This window comes from Electrona antarctica, assembly GCF_951216825.1.
Source record: "Electrona antarctica genome assembly, chromosome: 10".
Lineage (NCBI taxonomy): Eukaryota > Metazoa > Chordata > Actinopteri > Myctophiformes > Myctophidae > Electrona > Electrona antarctica.
This window is the reverse complement of record NC_136791.1, coordinates 53592095-53608183: the sequence shown is the minus strand read 5'-3', so window position 1 is coordinate 53608183 and position 16089 is coordinate 53592095. Positions and strand designations below refer to the sequence as shown.

General features: G+C 43.6%; 1 protein-coding gene across 1 annotated transcript; it reads left to right on the top strand.

Moving 5' to 3' along the window:
* Positions 1 to 256: 256 nt before the first annotated feature.
* Positions 257 to 8917, top strand: LOC306930878 (very-long-chain (3R)-3-hydroxyacyl-CoA dehydratase 4-like; the record flags this gene model as incomplete). Its single annotated transcript, XM_079511974.1, has 6 exons — positions 257 to 291; positions 1423 to 1550; positions 3233 to 3345; positions 5390 to 5496; positions 7809 to 7949; positions 8835 to 8917. Exons 1-6 carry the CDS (start codon positions 261 to 263, stop codon positions 8915 to 8917), a joined length of 603 nt encoding a protein of 200 aa, XP_079368100.1. The 5' UTR covers positions 257 to 260.
* Positions 8918 to 16089: the final 7172 nt, after the last annotated feature.

Sequence of the window (16089 nt, the reverse complement as noted above, 5' to 3'; positions counted from 1 at the left end):
GAAAAGTCCTATCACTTTATGCATGCACATACCCTCTATTGTGTTGATTGTTTAGCAAAACGGTGCTAGTGTGGGTGGGGCCTTTCGCACCGTTTCACAAATGGCACATTTTGGCATTTTTTTCCAGCGGTGACATTTCATTTAGCTTTAATCCACGCATTGTTTGTTTGTCTCCACACTACAGGCTCAGCATCGGGTGTGCGTACTCGTTCACATACAACCTGTTCCAGTTCTGTGGACACACATGGCTTCTGGCAAACATGACCGCCAGGATCCTCTCCTTTGGTCGAGGTGAGACATTCTTCCTTGGGACACACATACTGGTATTTCGGGGGAATCTGTATCTAGACAGGCAGTCATAGAGGTAGGAAGGTTTGGGACATATCTAGACAGGCAGTCATAGAGGTAGGAAGGTTTGGGACATATCTAGACAGGCAGTCAGGGACATATCTAGGCAGGCAGTCAATGGAGGTAGGAAGGTTTGGGACATATCTAGACAGGCAGTCAGGGACATATCTAGGCAGGCAGTCAGAGGTAGGAAGGTCTGGGACATATCTAGACAGGCAGTCAGGGACATATCTAGGCAGGCAGTCAGAGGTAGGAAGGTTTGGGACATATCTAGACAGGCAGTCATAGAGGTAGGAAGGTTTGGGACATATCTAGACAGGCAGTCAGGGACATATCTAGGCAGGCAGTCAATGGAGGTAGGAAGGTTTGGGACTATGCAGGTAGTCATGGAGGTAGTTAGGTGCGAGACTATTGAGAGCTTTACAGACATGTAGTGTTCCTGGTTCAGAACAACAAAACCGTCATAGGTGAAGGCGCTCTCTACTCAGGGAGTCAAGTTGAGTCTCTGTAGCTGATGGGTGCAGATTCTTGAAGATCAATGGAAAAAGGGGAATATCCATCCATCTTCAACCGCTTATCCGTAGTCGGGTCGCGGGGGCAACAGCTCCACCAGAGTGCTCCAGACTTCCCTCTCCAGAGCAACATTAGTGACTTCCTCCTGGGGGATTCCGAGACATTCCAAGGCCAGTGAGTCGATGTGTTTCCTCCAACTGCACCTTGGTCTGCCCCGGGGTCTCCTCCCAGTGGGACGTGCGTCGAGGACCTCCCTAGGGAGGCGCCCGAGAGGCATCCTAACCAGAGGCCCGAACCACCTCAGCTGGCTCCTTTCCAGGCGAAGGAGCAGCGGTTCTACTCAGAGTCTCTCTCGTGTGACTGAACTTCTCACCCTATCTCTAAGGGAGATGCCAGCCACCCGTCGAAAGAAAACTCATTTTGGCCGCTTGTATTCGCGACTCTCTTAATAAAGTTTGAGTTTCTTTATTTCATCACGAGCAGTCTAGAGAAACAAACGCGTTTCGGGCACGCAGGCCGTGTTCCTGGTTCATTCATGTTGTTGTTGTCGTTGTTTTGCAGGCGCGTTGGCAGACACCTTCTATGCCGTCGGGGTGGTGATGACTCTCTGCCAGATGCTGTCCGTGCTGGAGCTGTTCCACATCGCTGACGAGATCGAGCAGAGCAGGCTCATACCTCGCCTGGTCCAAGTGTGTATTGATCTGTGTAAAACCCTGTCCTCCTTTAAAGCCTGGTCCAAGTGTGTATGGTCTATACCCTGTCCTCCTTAAGAGACAGTCTTTAAAGCCTGGTCCAAGTGTGTATGGTCTATACCCTGTCCTCCTTAAGAGACAGTCTTTAAAGCCTGGTCCAAGTGTATATGGTCTATACCCTGTCCTCCTTAAGATACAGTCTTTAAAGCCTGGTCCAAGTGTGTATGGTCTATACCCTGTCCTCCTTAAGAGACAGTCTTTAAAGCCTGGTCCAAGTGTGTATGGTCTATACCCTGTCCTCCTTAAGAGACAGTCTTTAAAGCCTGGTCCAAGTGTGTATGGTCTATACCCTGTCCTCCTTAAGAGACAGTCTTTAAAGCCTGGTCCAAGTGTGTATGGTCTATACCCTGTCCTCCTTAAGAGACAGTCTTTAAAGCCTGGTCCAAGTGTGTATGGTCTATACCCTGTCCTCCTTAAGAGACAGTCTTTAAAGCCTGGTCCAAGTGTGTATGGTCTATACCCTGTCCTCCTTAAGAGACAGTCTTTAAAGCCTGGTCCAAGTGTGTATGGTCTATACCCTGTCCTCCTTAAGAGACAGTCTTTAAAGCCTGGTCCAAGTGTGTATTGATCTGTGTAAAACCCTGTCCTCCTTAAGAGCCTGGTCCAAGTGTGTATGGTCTATACCCTGTCCTCCTTAAGAGACAGTCTTTAAAGCCTGGTCCAAGTGTGTATGGTCTATACCCTGTCCTCCTTAAGAGACAGTCTTTAAAGCCTGGTCCAAGTGTGTATGGTCTATACCCTGTCCTCCTTAAGAGACAGTCTTTAAAGCCTGGTCCAAGTGTGTATGGTCTATACCCTGTCCTCCTTAAGAGACAGTCTTTAAAGCCTGGTCCAAGTGTGTATGGTCTATACCCTGTCCTCCTTAAGAGACAGTCTTTAAAGCCTGGTCCAAGTGTGTATGGTCTATACCCTGTCCTCCTTAAGAGACAGTCTTTAAAGCCTGGTCCAAGTGTGTATGGTCTATACCCTGTCCTCCTTAAGAGACAGTCTTTAAAGCCTGGTCCAAGTGTGTATGGTCTATACCCTGTCCTCCTTAAGAGACAGTCTTTAAAGCCTGGTCCAAGTGTGTATGGTCTATACCCTGTCCTCCTTAAGAGACAGTCTTTAAAGCCTGGTCCAAGTGTGTATGGTCTATACCCTGTCCTCCTTAAGAGACAGTCTTTAAAGCCTGGTCCAAGTGTGATACAGCAGTGGTGGAAAAAGCACTAAATGTTTTTACTTAACCCATTTAGGCCTGATGTCGAAATTTAAAAAAAAAAAAATTTTTAAATGTATTTTTTTCTCAGTGGTTCTCAATATTTCATGTCAAGGATCCCAAAAATTATATGTAATATGCCGAAAATATGTTGTTCCAGGGACCCCCCCCCCCCCCCCCCAGAAGCAAAGATTTGAGTTTAAAACTGAAACTCTGAAAGAATATATATTCAAAGATTTGAGGCACATTTTCACGATTTTTCAAAAATAGCAGACCTACAAGCTCGTAGCGCGGCACTCGGTGCCGCGCTACGAGCTTGTAGATCTGCTATTTTTCAATAGCTAAAATATAATGTTTAAAACACAAAGGGGTTCCCGCCCCAAAATGGGTTAATGAATACGGTGTTGTCTTTTCCACCTTGCAGGTGGTGGAGAGGAACCTGTTGCTGTTCCTGGTGATCATCGGCCTAGAAGACCTGCAGAGCAGTCCAATTGTGTGTGTCCAGTTCATGCTGTGGAACATCCTCGACCTGTTGAGGTCAGTGGCGTGCACAGATAGACACTAGGGGGTGCTAGAGCACCCCCTGCCCTTTTGGCAATGTGCCCTTTAAAAAAATAAAAAAATAAATAAACTTTTTTTTTTCTTTCTTTTTTTTGATTTTTCAAAAATAGCAGACCTACAAGTTCATAGCGCGCCACTCGGTGGCGCGCTATGAGCTTGTAGATCTGCTATTTTTCAATAGCTAAAGCATAACATAATGCTAACACCAAAAGGGGTTCCCGCCCCAAAATGGATTAAGGCAACCGGCCGGTTCCACGCGCTGCACAAGGTGCCCTTTTTTAACTTGAGCACCTGCCCCTCTAAATGTCTGTGCACGCCACTGGTTGAGGTGTGTACCCAACTCCTTACTGCTGTGGTCCACGATCCACTTTGACTGCCGCCTAGTGGTCATTGGAGGTAGGCAGTTAGCTTGGAAATGACTGGATTACTACTCATTTTACGTCTGGTCTCCCGGCCTTGCAGACAGAGAGAGAGGAAGAAACGGCTAATAGTGAGCATTAGCTCACAATGTTTATCTTTCGCCAGAAACTGTAACATGGCGATCACGATGCGGTGAAAATTCACGCATAGGATCCGAACATCGGATGTTTGGTCAAAACCACGGACAGCGTCGTGGTTTCAGAGAAAATGAGCGAGGGAAAATCAATTCTGTCCATTGGTCAACATTTAGTGATGTGAACATAAAGCTGAAGTCAGTGTTTTTCTAAATGGACAGTGGACCATCAATGGCCCGACATGGATTACAGTCGCCACGACAGATTTCAGTCATTTGAATTCCATAGAAGTCAGCATGTTGCACAGTGAAAATAGCCGATCTACAAGCTCTGTAGTGCTTGAGAGCTTGTAGACAGGCTATTTTAGTAGATAGGCTTAATCCATTCTGGGCAGGAAGTCGGGAACCCCTTTTGGTGTTAGCATTATGTTATGCTTTAGCTATTGAAAAATAGCAGATCTACAAGCTCATAGCGCGCCACCGAGTGGCACGCTACGAGCTTGTAGGTCTGCTATTTTTTGAAAAATCGAAGAACGACTGACATAGAAACATAGCTTTTTCAGAAAACTGTCAGGATGTAGAAGACATTTTTAGAATCTGATCTCAGGTCAAAATGGGTTAAACGAGCCAATGAAAGCAATATGAAAAGAGAGCAACAACATGCACATCCCCAACCCTTAAGTTTGCTGAGCAACGAACAGGAAAGAACAAAATGAAACGCTCCGCACACCGAACGCTCCAAAGCGACAGATGCTTTTACACCGAGCGCTGCAATGCGAGTATGCGACGGATGATTCTTTTATCGTACCAGAATGATCTGCGTGACGTTTGGAGCACACAGGGCTCTTCTTCACACTAAAGCGAACACGCTGGAACGCCAATCTTTATACGCAACCCACAAAAACAATCAACGCGATCACATGGAATGCAGTACAGCTGTAGACATTTTCTCACGTGACCAAAACAAGTCGGGATGGTAAAAGACATATTAAGAGTAGTCATCTTTCTGATGTATTTCAACTGCGTATGACAATCGTGTATGTCACTTTACTATGATGACTCTTTTTTAAAAGACACGTGACCAAAACAAGTTATGGTAAAAGACTCTTTTACCATCCTGAATTGTTTTGGTCATGCCCAATCAGTCACTAGCCTGCACCTGAGACGTTCCTTTTGACTGACACCAAGTTTAGAATAAGAATTGAATACCACAGAATATCAATACGAAGAAACGGTAGTAGTGGATGGAGAGAGGATTTTTGTCCAACCAAGAAACGGCAACCAATGGCTGCAAAGAGGGGGTTCGCTTAGGAAACGACGCCGGTGACACCGTTGCACAAATCACACATTAGGACACAATTATTCAGTCGGGAGATCGAAATGAAGCCCCCCCCCCACCACCAGTAACAGTGGTGGGCTGCCACTGTTGCATGCATAGGGGAAGCACTGCATTTTAGTTCATAATATTTCTTTCCAAAGTATCGTAAACGTATGTAATGTATGGAGTGTGTTGCCCCCTGTGTTCAGGTATCCTCACCAACTCCTCTGCGTGATGAAAATGCCCTCCTTTGGCCTGCTGTGGGCTCGCTACACTCTGTGGATCCCTCTCTACGTCGTCTCCGTCATTACAGAAGGTATGACGCGCCGTTAGACTGCGCGTGCATGCGCCGTTAGACTGCGCATGCATGCGCCGTTAGACTGCGCATGCATGCGCCGTTAGACTGCGAATGCATGCGCCGTTAGACTGCGCATGCATGCGCCGTTAGACTGCGCGTGCATGCGCCGTTAGACTGCGCGTGCATGCGCCAGGCAGGGAATTAATTGACTGCATATTCATTTAACCCATTTTGGACTGAGGTCGATTAAAAAAAGGCTTCTAAATCCTAACTTTTTTCTGAAAAACCCATGTTTCTATGTCAGTGGTGCTCAACCTTTTTCATGTCAAGGACCCTCAGAATTATCTCTATTGGGCCACGGACCCCCATCTCAAAATATGTAGTTCCAGGGACCCCCCCAGAAGCGAATATTTTAGTTAAAAATGTTCGCTCTGAAATATATATTCAAAGATTTGCGCCACATTCTCACGACTTTTCAAAAATAGCAGACCTATGAGCTTGTAGATCTGCTATTTTTCAATAGCTAAATTATAACATGTTTAAAACACCAAAAGGGGTTCCCGCCCAAAATGGGTTAAAGCAATACTTTTACCCCATCATTACTTTTTCATTGTCAATTACTCACCCTGTGAAGCCTTGGGATTCACGGAGATGTTTTAGTTTTTCTCGCCTTCCTTCCTTCACGGTGAATGGATGATCCAAAAACTACGAGAAATGCCTGATGAATCAAATGATATAGGATTAGAACAGGATTTAACGGCAGCAAAACAATGGCAAAATGTACTACTACTGGCCTGGGCCATGGCTCAGTGGTCCAGGCACCCAGTCTGGCAGTGTGCCGCGGGTTCGACTCCCGATCCCAACGGCCTTTACTGCATGTCTTCCCCCCATCTCTCTCCCCATTTCCTGTCAGCCTACTGTCTGTCCCTCCATAAAATATATAAAATAAAAGGTGAAAGCCACAAAAAAAAACGTTTAAAAAATGTACTACTGCTAAACTAGAAAACACACATTTTCACTCAAACGTCACTGTTTAACACACTTAGGATAAATAGGATCATGCACTAAGGTAGGAGCGAGCCTACGCACTCAGCATTTGTGCACAAAACTGTCGTTTATCCAAGTTATCCAAAGTTTCAGTGAAAAATGCGTTTGTTTTGGAAGTGCAGATAGATATGACTGGATAGAGTGCACTTGGATTATACTGTGAGAGCTGTGTTGTGTTTAGTTTTGCTGTGTTGTTCATCCTGGAAGCCCTATTTTTCTGCAAGTGAAGTTTGACTCTGTTCCACAGATGCACATTGGAAATATAAGCTTGTAGATGGGCTATTATCACACTCTTTCTCACGTAATATTTGGCCAAAAAAGTAATTCAATTGTAACGTGCCACCGAGTGGTGCGCTACGAGCTTGTAGGTCTGCTATCTTTGAAAAATCGAAGAACGACTGACATACATAGCTTTTTCATAAAACTGTCAGGATGTAGAAGACATTTTTAGAATCTGATCTCAGGTCAAAATGGGTTAAATACAGTACTTCTTCTTCAAATCTTCTTAGTTACTTTCCACCACTGCAAATGACCCCCCCCCCCCCCCCCCCAAAAAAAACATATTTGAACCGGGGACCCCTAAAATAATCATATTTGAACTGGGGGATGACCCCCCCCACACACACACACACACACAAAATATATAGCTCGGGGCTGGGCAACTTTGACGATGGAGATCAGGGCCACTATATTTCCACACTCACTCCCTAGGGCCATATATTACTGTCGTAGGAAAAATAGCCGATCTACAAGCTCAAAACACGTCGCGCTGCGACACGTTTTGAGCTTGTAGATCGGCTATTTTTGCTATATTCGAATTGAAATCTTGAATTTGTGCTAAAATTAACATTTTTATGTCATTTCAAATGCCTTTAATTATACTTGTGTTGAAGCAATGAGCTACTAATTTAGACTGAAGTAATAACAGCGGGTCATGTTTGCATGTTGTGGAATAGTAACAGCTGAAACCAATATTATATCAGTATTCTGACATTAACCTGAGGGCCACATTAAGTGAAGGTGGGGGCCGCCAGTTGCCCACCCCTGATATAGCTTGTTGCTTAGCAGAAAAGGAAACGACACAATAAAAATGTAAAGATAGCCTATTTTAAAATGGCAGCTAGCTTCCTTACTTGGATTCCGGTGTAGTGTAGTTCCAGACTCCATATAGCATTCGGAGATTGTGGAATAGTTGTCTGGCTATACGCGAGACTATACGTAGCAGTAGACATTTTGTCACATCCTAACTGCTGTGCTGACATTGTGTGTGACGTGGCGTCCAGGAATCACGGTGTACCAGGCGCTGCCCTACCTGGAGTCGTCCAGCAACAGTAGCACATACACCCAGCTGACCCTGCAGCCCGTGTCCCCTGGCTTCCCCCTGCACATGCTGCTGAAGATGTACCTACCCATCCTCGCCGTTGGTGAGACACGCACACTGACACATGCACACACTGACACGCACGCGCACACACACACACACACACACACACACACACACACACACACACACACACACACACACACACACACACACACACACACACACACACACACACACACACACACACACACACACACACACTTAACTTAACCCCTTGTGTAGGGTTAAGTTTTACATGTATTTTCTCTAGCTTTGTTTGATTGGATCAGCAGCAAATTTGAACTGGAAACACGTGACAAAGAGGGAACTGTTGTTCTATAAAGAGCCTAGATTTATTACCTCTCCATCAGGTGGAGAGGGAGAAAACAAGCATACACTTAACCGTATCACTGCCACCTGGTGGACGCAAATGCCAACGCTTGAACTGGCGACCCGGATCTACTTGGTTTTAGTGTGATCCATTTTAGATGCTAAATAGTTAGCATCAATGCTAGCGAGCTAAAATGAGGCCATCCTTGCTCTAGAAAGCGTCAATGTTCCAATCGGGATCACCGGGCAATCAGAAAAGACCTCCGAACGTCGGGCGTTTTGTCAAAACCACGGATCCGGTTTGATATCAATAATAAAGCTTATATGACGGAACGTTTTGTCACGAGCACAAGTACATACAGAGATGTTTAACTAAAGGCTCATACATAGTCTGGATTTTCGGTGGTTAGGTGACCACCGAACTACAACATGACGTCACGAGCCGCGGTGAAGAGCAAACCACCGCCACCGCTCCAGCCCTTCTCTCTGTTTTTACTCACCACCGCTCAACGTTATTTCAGCTCCGGTGGTCACCTCACCACCGGAGCGGTGGTCACCTCAGCACCGAAAAAACAGTCTATGAATAGGCCTTTACTTGTCGTCACTGTCTTCTCAGGTGCTGGTGTCACAGTGTGGCAGCTGTTGAAGGAACGCAGACAGCAGTTGGACAAGTGGAACAAGAAGCATAAAAGGAAGTGACATGTAATGGTGGACATCCTCTCAACACTCTGACGCTGGAATCTATCTTTTACCCATAAAGACCGGAGGCCTATTCTACAGTACAAATGTCTTCTAAATCAATTTTCAGAAAAACTTATGTTGCCATATCAGTGGTGCTTGAACTTTGCCATTGGCGGCTTTGGCCACCGACTCCCATATCCAAATATGTGCATATGTTGCAATTTTGTACTTATTTTGTTACATGCATCCTAATGTCATTGTATAATTGTGTTTCCTTTTCTTGGTGTTCTGTGTAAAGCACATTGAATTGCCTTGTAGTTGAAATATACTAAACAAAAACCATTGCCTTGCCCCTGGTAGACCGTTATTAAAACTGTATTTAGTTGTTGTGACAGTATGTTGAAGAATGTATGATGTACATTGTTGGGGGGAGTTTGACATTCGGCTCAAGACACAGACATACTCAAATACTAAAACTAAAACATTGACATCTGGTCACGACGTAGGTGTGAGGGCCGCGTAGTGGCCCAAACTCTAGATGTGAGGGCCAATAATCAATACTGCAGTAAAGGTCTATAGTAAAAGTCTGGAATTCTAAATGTACTTGAGTACAAAAAAAAAGTACAAAAGTATTGGTATCAAAATGTACTTAAAGTACCAAAAGTAGAAAATTATCATTATGCAGAATGTCTCATTTCAAGTTTTCAAATGTAAAAAAAATCTGACAATAGCAGACAGCGAGCTTGTAGGTCTGCTATTTTTGAAAAATCGAAGAACGACTGGCATAGAAACATAGCTTTTTCAGAAAACTGTCAGGATGTAGAAGACATTTTGAGAATCTGATCTCAGGTCAAAATGGGTTAACCATTGCTTTGTGTACATTTATGGAGAAGTATGGAGGGTGTTAGAAAACTACAAACATCAATCAAAATAACTTATTATGAATGAATTTTATTTTCAGATTAGGCATGCAGTCTATAGGGTTGGATTTACAAACCCTACACATCACATCAGCGAGTGTGGTTTAAAGTTAATTAGGCTAGTTGTGATCATAAGATTTACTGTAAACCCTATCAGTCAGTCGGTTTAAAGTTTATTTAGTTGCGATCATAAGATTTACAAACGCTACACATAAGACAGTCAGTCAGAGAGTGTGGTTTAAAGTTTAACAATATAAATTGACTGCTACAATAACCTTAATAATGGAGACAATACACCATAAATAAATACTGAAACCAGATATAATCATTAGGGAGGTGTATGCATGTACTATGTGTACCATGTAAACTCTTCATTTCCATTTTCCAGCCATATCGTTATTTTTTTGAAAATAATTTGGGGACCCCCCCAAAATAATTTGGCGACCCCCGAGGGGTCGCGATCCACGGGTTGAGAACCCCTGATTTTGGAACAATGTTTGTTTCCTCCTCAGTTGTAAAACAACATTGACATGTTTAATCATTTGGTGTCATACTAATACACTAAAACTAATTGTTTAGTTTTAGTGTTCAGTTATATTAATACATAACATATAGTTATATTTATAAATATATACATATAAATCAAACATCAGATAATACCTGCTAGCAGTGTGGCTTGTTTCAAAGTCGGAACAAACCAGCCGCTCCCGCTCTGCCCCAGGCCAGCACCATATTACAAAGCAAGCAACAAAACCTGTGTGTGTGTGTGTGTGTGTGTGTGTGTGTGTGTGTGTGTGTGTGTGTGTGTGTCAGGAGTCAGGACCAGTGGTGGAAAGTACATTTTGCTCAAGTAGCCTACTGTAAAATGTTTTTTTTTTTTTTTAATTTCCACTTTTCTATATACACTGTTACTTCTACTCCACATCTCAGAGGCAAATATTGTACTTATATTCAACTACAATGACTAGTTAGTTACTTTTAATTATTATTGCAAAACATATATTAACCGCTTCAGCCCTATTTTATACATTTCATACAAGTCATCTGTGACTGTGACATAACTTACTGGTAAATCATTTTGAAAGTAGCTCTCACGTCATAAAAGTGTGGTCACCCCTGGACTAGGGTACCTACCCTAGGGGTATTCTCTCTAATTATTTTTATCCCACAATATTTGTAACCCGGTGCCAATGTCTAAGCCGTAACCCTGGGCGATACTCTCCCTCTGCCAACCTGGGGAGAGCCCTGGACTGAGCTCATGCTTTAGCTTGTAGATCTACTATTTCCACTATTTAGATGTTTTTGAGGGGTATACCCAGGGCCGGATTAACACCTCTGAGGGCCCCTGGGCACTGAAGCTCGAATGGCCCCCCTTCACGCGTGCGCAACATTTTTGCTGTTTTGGAGCCGTTTTGGGGCAGTTTTATGCCGTTATATTGGCCTATTTCCGGTCGCCTACCCCCCCCAGAGTGACAGCCAATCTAGCGCATTGTTGCTGCTTTACACACAATTGCACTTTTCAGCTGCCCTTCTCACCAACAATAAAACACTAATCTTTTTAGACACCATTTATTTCATTCGGATTAGCAGGGAAATGTTCTGTGGAGCTAAAAAAAAAAAAAGGAAAAAAAAATGTATATATATTTTTTTTAGGGGCCCCTGGTGCCCAAGGGCCCCTGGGCACGTGCCCAAAGTGCCCATATGGTAGATCCGGCCCTGTTTCTTATTGTTCTCCTATTGTTCTTTCCTCTCTAGTGTTCACCACTGCTGCTTTTCATACTGAACAAACTACCTGTTTTCTGTGCCTCTCCTCCCAAATCAGCACCACCAGCTGCTGACTCATGAGCAGTGATTGACACCAATTAGGGGTTTTGACAGCACAAAAGGTTGAATCTAATTGATAATGGTTAACAATAGTTTTCTACCCAATGAATGACAGGTGATGTGATGTCTCGCCTGCCTGATTAGAACACGTCCATGTTCATCTGTTGCATACTATACAAGTCTACACATTTTCACTTGTGAAAATCCCAAAGTACTATATTTTACCAATGCATTCAATACATTTAGATTTTCATTAGATTTAAGTAAAACGTTCTTATCCGATATTCAAAGTGAAACGTGTTTCACGTTTCCCACTGAGCCTTTTTGTAGTCTAATAGACGTCTAAATGGTAAAAGAAAATGTCTAAAAACTGGGGTAAAAATTGTCTAAAAATTAAAAAAAACTTTCATTTTTAGACAATTTTTACCCCATCATTTAGAAAATTGCTCAGTGGGTTGCTTTAATCCATTTTGGGGTGGGGAACCCCTTTTGGTGTTTTAAATATTATGTTATAATTTAGATCTACGGTGGCGCGCTACGAGCTTGTAGATCTGCTATTTAAAACCTTTGCTTCTGTAGAACGCCACAACGGTAAGGCCTTCCGGTCTGATTTACGGATATGTTATAGAGCTCCACGAGACGCACGCGTGGAACTGTAGTACGTCCTCGGGCGACCTTTCTAGTCGACATGGCGTGCGCGAACGTTCCACTACACCGAGTGGCGCGCTACGAGCTTGTAGATCTGCTATTTAAAACCTTTGCTTCTGTAGAACGCCACAACGGTAAGGCCTTCCGGTCTGATTTACGGATATGTTATAGAGCTCCACGAGACGCACGCGTGGAACTGTAGTACGTCCTCGGGCGACCTTTCTAGTCGACATGGCGTGCGCGAACGTTCCACTACACCGAGTGGCGCGCTACGAGCTTGTAGATCTGCTATTTAAAACCTTTGCTTCTGTAGAACGCCACAACGGTAAGGCCTTCCGGTCTGATTTACGGATATGTTATAGAGCTCCACGAGACACACGCGTGGAACTGTAGTACGTCCTCGGGCGACCTTTCTAGTCGACATGGCGCGCGCGAACGTTCCACTACACCGAGTGGCGCGCTACGAGCTTGTAGGTCTGCTATTTAAAACCTTTGCTTCTGTAGAACGCCACAACGGTAAGGCCTTCCGGTCTGATTTTCATATGTTATAGAGCCCAGCAACACCGGCCGACACCTCCAAGGCTTCCTGGGTGATGGCGAGGAGGAGGAGGAGGGCTGCCACGTCACCTCACAGTCCAACTGTCTGTATGTACGCCTCTGCTGTGCCTGAGGGAGGCACGCGCGCACACACACGCACGCGCACACACTCACCTGCCCAGGCCATTGATGCCAGACGACCCTCGGGCCAGGCACTGCAGCCTCAGCCTCTCCACGGGATCTGAACTCACACACAGACGTCTCTTGGCGTCCAGCGCCATCTCTCGGTCGTGCCTCGACGTCCTGGCCATGGCTGAACACACAGAGCACATTAATATAATGTGTAACATTATAGTGGATGCAGTTAGCTTAATGCTAATTCCGATTAGCATAGTTAGCTTCTTATCCATGCTACTGGTGACTGGTTTAGCACAATACAAACTCGGACTCATTACATAACATGCAAATCACACCACCACTCAATATAAAAATAAAACGTTGTCTTATAAAGCAGCATATACTTTGTTTACATTCAGACCCATGGCTTTGTACAACTACTGGCCAAAGTTGAAGTTCATATAGTTGTAAAACATTCACCATAAAAGCCAAAATCGCGACAGAGTCAGCTATTCATTCATTACTAACTATTTCACAGACCTTGATGTGACTGTTAGCTGTGATAAAGTAAAGTAAACAAAGTGATGATGAATGACACGACACGAAACGCACACGTAGGATGTAGCTCTTCTCACAACATTGACGACACAGGTCGGTTCTTTATAAACGGGCATTTATTGGGCATTCTTCTCATCCCTCTGCTGTTCCATGCCGTGAGAACTATGTTCACACAAAATAATAAACACATAAACAATCAACAAATTACGTCGCAATACATAATATTGATCAAACAAAGAAATACAAAACATGTAGATTTGCGCGATGCGCAGGTGAACGTGTCCGTCAAAACACCACAATACAACACAACAAAGATAACTCTCAAATAATAATACCTCGTTGGCCGCTTGTTGTGTAAAGAGGTTCTTGATGCTTCTTGAGTTTCATACAGTCCTTTGAATGTCCTTTTGACCGTGTTTAATAACTTTAAACAGTTCAAACACACTACTCTGCTGCGAGTGTGCTTCCTTGTGCAGACCAGAGTCTGAATGAGTGAGATAAATGTTTGTACCACCTGTGTGCAATGCCAGGCAATCATGCATCAATCAGTCAATCAATCATGGTCCAGTGTTGCTACTGACAGACAGGGAACTTGGTTCTGCCTCAGAAAGTTATCATCACATCATGTTTACATTTTTAACCTCATATGAAATCAATTATGAACCACATATTTATTATTGTATCATGACATTATTATGAATTATGCTTTATGAACTTATGACCATGAATTGTTGTATTTTAGCTATTTTAGTCTTTTTAAAGTAAGCATTTTAATAGCAGCACTTACATAGGAAGTCAGAGAAACGAATCAAAGAAAAGACCGTTATCTGCCAGTGGAATTCAGAACAGCGCCACAGCCCATCCACATGTATGTGGCAGCGGTGGCCGAACGGATAGCGGCGCGGTCTAGATACCGGAAGGTTCCCAGTTCGAATCAGCCGTCCGACACGTTAAAATTACCACCGCTGAAATGCCCTTGAACAAGGCATCAACCACTACGATGAAATGTGTTCTATGAGCAGGGCCTGGCTGGAAACAAGTTCTTGAGCTTAGCCCAGATACCCTGGGTAAATATAGATTTCATTTCATTTCATTTCATGAAGCCATATGCCTCTCCCCTCCTCTCCTCTCCTCTCTTTTTGAATGAACAGACAAAACACAAAACACAACATGTTCATTAATGTTATTCTTCACAAACTAGACATTTTATTCATATTTAGAAAATGCAGAATCCAATGGCGTCGGTCTGGGCTCTCCACGCCGTTTGCAAAGGATCTATAGAACGTCCTCGGGCGACCTTTCTAAGAGGCACGGTCTCGTTTCACTTTTTCAGCCAGGACGCTGTTAGAGTCTATGAGCCCTATTAAGCAAGACGAAAAACCCATGCGGTAATACAGATTTTGCCCTCGCTCTGCGCCTTTTCCTATTATGGAAGCCGTGGTGAGCGCTCACTCATATGGAATACCACGTTCCTGCATAATTTAGCATTGGGGGAGTGTCCATATGTAAATTATTTTCGCTTTGCGCTAGTTGCTACTAAGCCCCTTGACCTAAAAACACTCAGCGCATACCGATTCCGCCTGGGTCTGACCACGTCTTAAAAGAAAAAAGCACTGTTTGATTTGACACTTGAGCGGCTCTGGAGTGCTGCTGGAGTGTTGCCATGTCTGTTTATTATAAGCGGCTTCTTTTTCTGCAAAGTTGCTTGTAAATATTGGTAGTTGTGGTTGCTTTTCTTGTTTCTAAAGTGCTTATTTGGGCTTTTCTCCTAATGTTGTTTAAACCAGTGATCCTCACACAGCGACATTCCCATGTCAAGGACCCCCAGATGAATGCATTTGCCCAACTAAGCCAGTGACCCCCATGACAGATTTGTGTTTTTAAATGTTTCAATAACATTTTTCAAAAATATTCCACAATTGTCACTTTTTTCCAAGATTACTTTTGAAAATAGCAGATCTACCAGCTCACAATGCATCACATTCATTCATTAAAACAATGAACTCTGACTGCAGGGGGATATATATTTATAATGATCATTATAACAATGTGCAAGAAAATATGTAAAAAGAAGGAAGAACTTTATTCATTATTTATTTGTGGACAATCAAAATATGCTGGAAATTTTAATGTGGTGTCATTAAAATGAATCTTGATATGGCAGACTCACTATCTAGAAAATAAAAACATGGCACTTCATTTAAAATAGGTTGCAGACCCCTGTTATATGCGATTCTTTAGGGAGTATGTTTATAGACCTATTTACTTGGTTCTATGAGACATGGCAACAGCAGGAGACGAGCCTTCTGGCTCAAACGTTCAAACGCTGAGATTGAAAAGGGTCATATATCGCTCATTTCTAAACCTTTTTTAAAAATTAAAACATCTCCATAATCACTGGGAAGTTTGCTTTCATACGCTGTATCACACCCGACTCAATTCTTCTTCAATAAAATGCTACGAGCGAAGACCATAACATTGGGGCCGCAGCAATACGCATGGCGCACGTATGGCATTTCAACTCATTCCTTCGTCGTGACTCGAATGAAATAAAATAAAATAAACGTTATTTTACTGGTGTTTTTC